Here is a 4,388-nt window from a genome sequence, read left to right on the forward strand (position 1 = left end):
TTCCAAAGCCCTGTAAAAGAACGCAGAAGGTCGGGCCTCCAACCAGATCTTTTGCGATATCCTTAAAGCCAGGAACTTTTCAGCACCCAGGAGACTTGGTAAAACGGTTGGCATTAGGAAGACGGTTCAGCTGTAAGAACCATACCGAAACAGACAAAGAACCTGAACAGCCCTTCAGCTGGTCAGCTCCTGTCAAACTGTCCAACCCATGCCAGTATGGAAAACAGACATTAAATGATGGTGCTGATGATGATGATATATATATATATATCTGTGTGTGTGTGCAATGGGCTTCTTTTAGTTTCTGTCTGCCAAATCCACTCACAAGGCTTTGGTCTGCCCGTGGCTATATAGAAAACACCTGCTCAAGGTGCCACGCAGTGGGACTGAACCTAGTACCAAGTGCTTGGGAAACAAACTTCTTAATCACACACCCACTTGACGGGCTTCTTTCAGTTTCCATCCACAAAGCCTTGTTTGTAAGTAGTTTCTATCTTTTTATTGTCAGTTTTCTTTTGATTTTTTTGTTTGTTTTTGATAATGAAATATAAATTTAATAGAATGAAAGAAAAAGATAATTAATCTTCAATAAAGTGATGGCTTACCTGTTCTGGACAACCTGGAATAACTTTGTGAGCCAGAATTCTGTTTTCAAACCCTGTGCTGTCTGTGTTAAACTGTAGGCTCTTTATACAGCCATTGAAACCAAAATTTGATAAATTGCTTTAATAAAGAAGAAAACAGAGGGTGAAATTAATTAATTAATTAATAATAATAATAAAAAAAATAATAATCATCATCATCATCATCACCACCATCATCATCATCATCATCATCATCGTTTAACGTCCGCTTTCCATGCTAGCATGGGTTGGACGATTTGACTGAGGACTGGTGAAACCAGATGGCTGCACCAGGCTCCAATCTGATTTGGCAGAGTTTCTACAGCTGGATGCCCTTCCTGACGCCAACCACTCCGAGAGTGTAGTGGGTGCTTTTACGTGCCACCAGCATGAGGGCCAGTCAGGTGGTACTGGCAACAGCCACGCTCGAAATGGTGTATTTTACGTGTCACCCACACAGGAGCCAGTCCAGCGGCACTGGCAACGATCCTAATAATGATAATGGTAATAATAATCGTTTCTATTATATAGGGTCTCTGCCAGACCAGACTGGAGCCTGGTGCAGCCATCTGGTTCGCCAGTCGTCAGCCAAATCGTCCAACCCATGCTAGCATGGAAAGCGGACGTTAAACGATGATGATGATGAGGATAACAGGCTTCTTTCAGTTTCTGTCTACCGAATCCACTCACAAGGCTTTGGTCAGCCAGAGGCTATAGTAGATAGACAAAAAAAAAAAAAAAAAAAGAATGAGACAGATTTGAACTCACCTCCTCGGCATGTCTAGATAATCAGTATAACCTCCAATGAAGAGTTTCTTTACAGCTAACATTTTCAGGTTTCCTGGAGATTTCTCCAAATCTGTGCAAAGGGAAGCAATGGGAAATAACTTTAGAAAATTTAAGAGCAAAACAGATAAAAGAGAAGAAATATAAACAAGGAGAAGTCATTTTGCCCTGTACGTCTTTATTACTCTGATAATTTCAAATGTTCATATCTGTCTCAACTTGAACTAGAAGAAATTGTCTCCCCTGTAATAGTTGACCGCTAGGGGGAGCATACTGTTTGTGAAGAAAAACAGATATTAATCCCCCCCACCATTTTACTTGTTTCAGTTATTAGGCTGCAACCATGCTGGGGCACTCACCTTGAAGACTTTTAGCTTAATGAATTGACACTGGGACTTTAACAGGTGCCACTGTTCTGGGTTAGAGGTGACCGGGGAACAACTGTGGTGAAGAGGTGGGTCCACATGCTTCGAAAACCTGCAACTCTTGTACTTGGGTCACCCTTTTGGGTGCAGTTCAAAGTCATACCAAGGTTGTCTAAGCCCTCATTCTAAGTATTTCTAAATACTCATTCTGTTGGTCGTTTTTGTTGAACTTCTAAGTTACAGGAATGCAAACACGTCAACACCAGTTGTCAAGTGGTGTGGGGAAGCACACACATACATCCAAAAGGCTTCTTTTAGTTTCCACCTACCATATCCACTCACAAAAGCTTTAGTTAACCTGATGCTATAGTAGAAGACAGTTGCCCAAAGTGCCACGCAGTGGAACTGAACTCAGAACCAGGTGGTTGGGAAGCAAGCTTCTTACCACACAGCCATGGCTTTGCAAATATATATATATATATATACATTCGTAAATACATACATATTTATATATGTAACAGCAGTAACGTTAACAACATCATCAAACAGAACAGTAACAACAACAACAACAACAACAACTGCAAAACTCACATGTTGCTGTTCCAGAATCCATACTGAGGTGTCCTTCTTGGAAATGTCGTCGTATTTGGACCTGGTGCCATTTGCCATCATTATAACGTTCTTTAGTTGCGATAAACGCTCGTCCACCCCCCAAGTCATACTGGTACACAATATGACCGTCTCGCATGTCAATGGAGGCAAAATCCTGTGACTTTGTGTCGTACATAAGCAGCAGCAGTCCGTTTGGTTTGAATGTGTTGAAAGAGAGGCTAATGTCAAACCGTTTCTGTACATTGTGTGTCGCTTTCAGCTCAAAGTAGCTGTCTCCATCAAACCTGTAGCCGTCGAATGTCTTCCGTTTGATCAACCTGTAAAGAGAGTCGGTGAATGTACAACGTGATGTGACATGAGGTGGCAAAATTGCCTAGGGTCGGATGCTCTTCCCCTTATTTCTTTACTTGCTCACAAGGGGCTACATACAGAGGGGACAAACAAGGACAGATAAACGGATTAAGTCGATTATATCGACCCCAGTGCGTAACTGGTACTTATTTAATCGACCCTGAAAGGATGAAAGGCAAAGTCGACCTTGGCGGAATTTGAACTTAGAACGCAAAGACAGACGAAACACCGCTAAGCATTTCGCCCGGCGTGCTAACGTTTCTGCCAGCTCGCCGCCAAGGGGATGCTCTTTCCCTTGCTAACCCTCACTTGGTTTCCAAACAAGATAATGCTTGCTCATTGCTAGATATGTTTCTCACAAGGGTCTGCAAACAAAAAAACAGTTCCTGTGACAGAAGCACTTGCAATTATCATGTGCTGCAAAGGCAATCACACACACACACACACACACACACAACAAGCTTCTTTCAGTTTCCATCTACAAAATGAACTCACAAGGTTATGGCCTGCTCAGGGCTATAGTAGAAGGCACTTGCCCAACATGTCTCACAGCCATGTGGTTGGGAAGCAAACTTCTTAACCAGGCACAACAGAAGTTGAGACAAACCAGAAACCAAATTGCCCTTTACTTATGAGTTTATTTTTTCCAAGAAGGAAGTTCTAGCGAGAACTACAAGTCCTTCACTTCCAGTGGTTCATGTGTAAGTTAACCCATGGCTGGGACTTTAACAGGTGCCACTGTTCTGGGTTAGAGTTGACCGGGGAACAATTGTGCTGAAGAGGGTGGGTCCACGTTCTTCGAAAACCTGCAACTCTTGTACTTGGGTCACACTTTCGGGTGCAGTTCAAAGTCATACCAAGGTTTTTATACCTACACACACACAGAGAGGCACATACATGCACACACACACACACAGATGTGCACACATACACATACAAGCACATAGACACACACTTGTGCCTGTTTATAGAGGGACACATTAGATAATGTAGTGCCTGGCATTCTTTTTCTGGATAAAAGCCAAGATGCTCAATGAAGACCGACCTTTGGTTAAACAACAACATCAACAGACTAACTTACCGAGCGGTAACTCCATCGTAGTTATTCTCAGCACTGACAAAATCCCAAAGGCCCATGGGATAGTCATTGTAGACGTATCTCTCCATTGCCCCTACGAATCGGGTTTTGGTGATGTCATCTGGGAGCTGTGGTATCGCAGTGGTGGTGGTGGTGGAAATGAAATATACAATGGTAGAATTATAGCAATGTTATTGTGTGTGTCCATCCCACCAACTCACCACTCTTCCTATCCTTCTACCCATCACCCCACCACTGTCTCAATCACATCGTTTAACGTCCACTTTCCATGCTGGCATGGGTTGGACGATTTGACTGAGGACTGGTGAAACCAGATGGCTACACCAGGCTCCAATCTGATTTGGCAGAGTTTCTACAGCTGGATGCCCTTCCTAACGCCAACCACTCCGAGAGTGTAGTGGGTGCTTGTACGTGCCACTGGCATGAAGGCCAGTCAGGCGGTACTGGCAATGGCCACGCTCAAAATGTTGTATTTTATGTGTCACCTGCACAGGAGCCAGTCCAGCGACACTGGCAACGATCTCGCTCGAATGTCTTTACACGTGCTACTGG

At 43.5% G+C, this 4,388-nt stretch overlaps 1 protein-coding gene across 1 annotated transcript in view; it reads right to left on the bottom strand.

The window, feature by feature from the left end:
• The window catches only part of LOC106882384 (laminin subunit alpha-1), a 28,090-nt gene that overhangs the window by 14,817 nt on the left and 8,885 nt on the right, over nt 1-4,388 (bottom strand). Inside the window, exons 12-15 of the mRNA XM_052977753.1 lie at nt 3,819-3,943; nt 2,366-2,703; nt 1,392-1,482; nt 581-723 (exon numbers count right to left, since the gene is read on the bottom strand). Of these exons, the coding sequence (XP_052833713.1) occupies nt 581-723; nt 1,392-1,482; nt 2,366-2,703; nt 3,819-3,943 (697 nt within the window). The remainder of the gene's footprint in view (nt 1-580; nt 724-1,391; nt 1,483-2,365; nt 2,704-3,818; nt 3,944-4,388) is intronic.

Source organism: Octopus bimaculoides, chromosome 28, assembly GCF_001194135.2.
Source record: "Octopus bimaculoides isolate UCB-OBI-ISO-001 chromosome 28, ASM119413v2, whole genome shotgun sequence".
Lineage (NCBI taxonomy): Eukaryota > Metazoa > Mollusca > Cephalopoda > Octopoda > Octopodidae > Octopus > Octopus bimaculoides.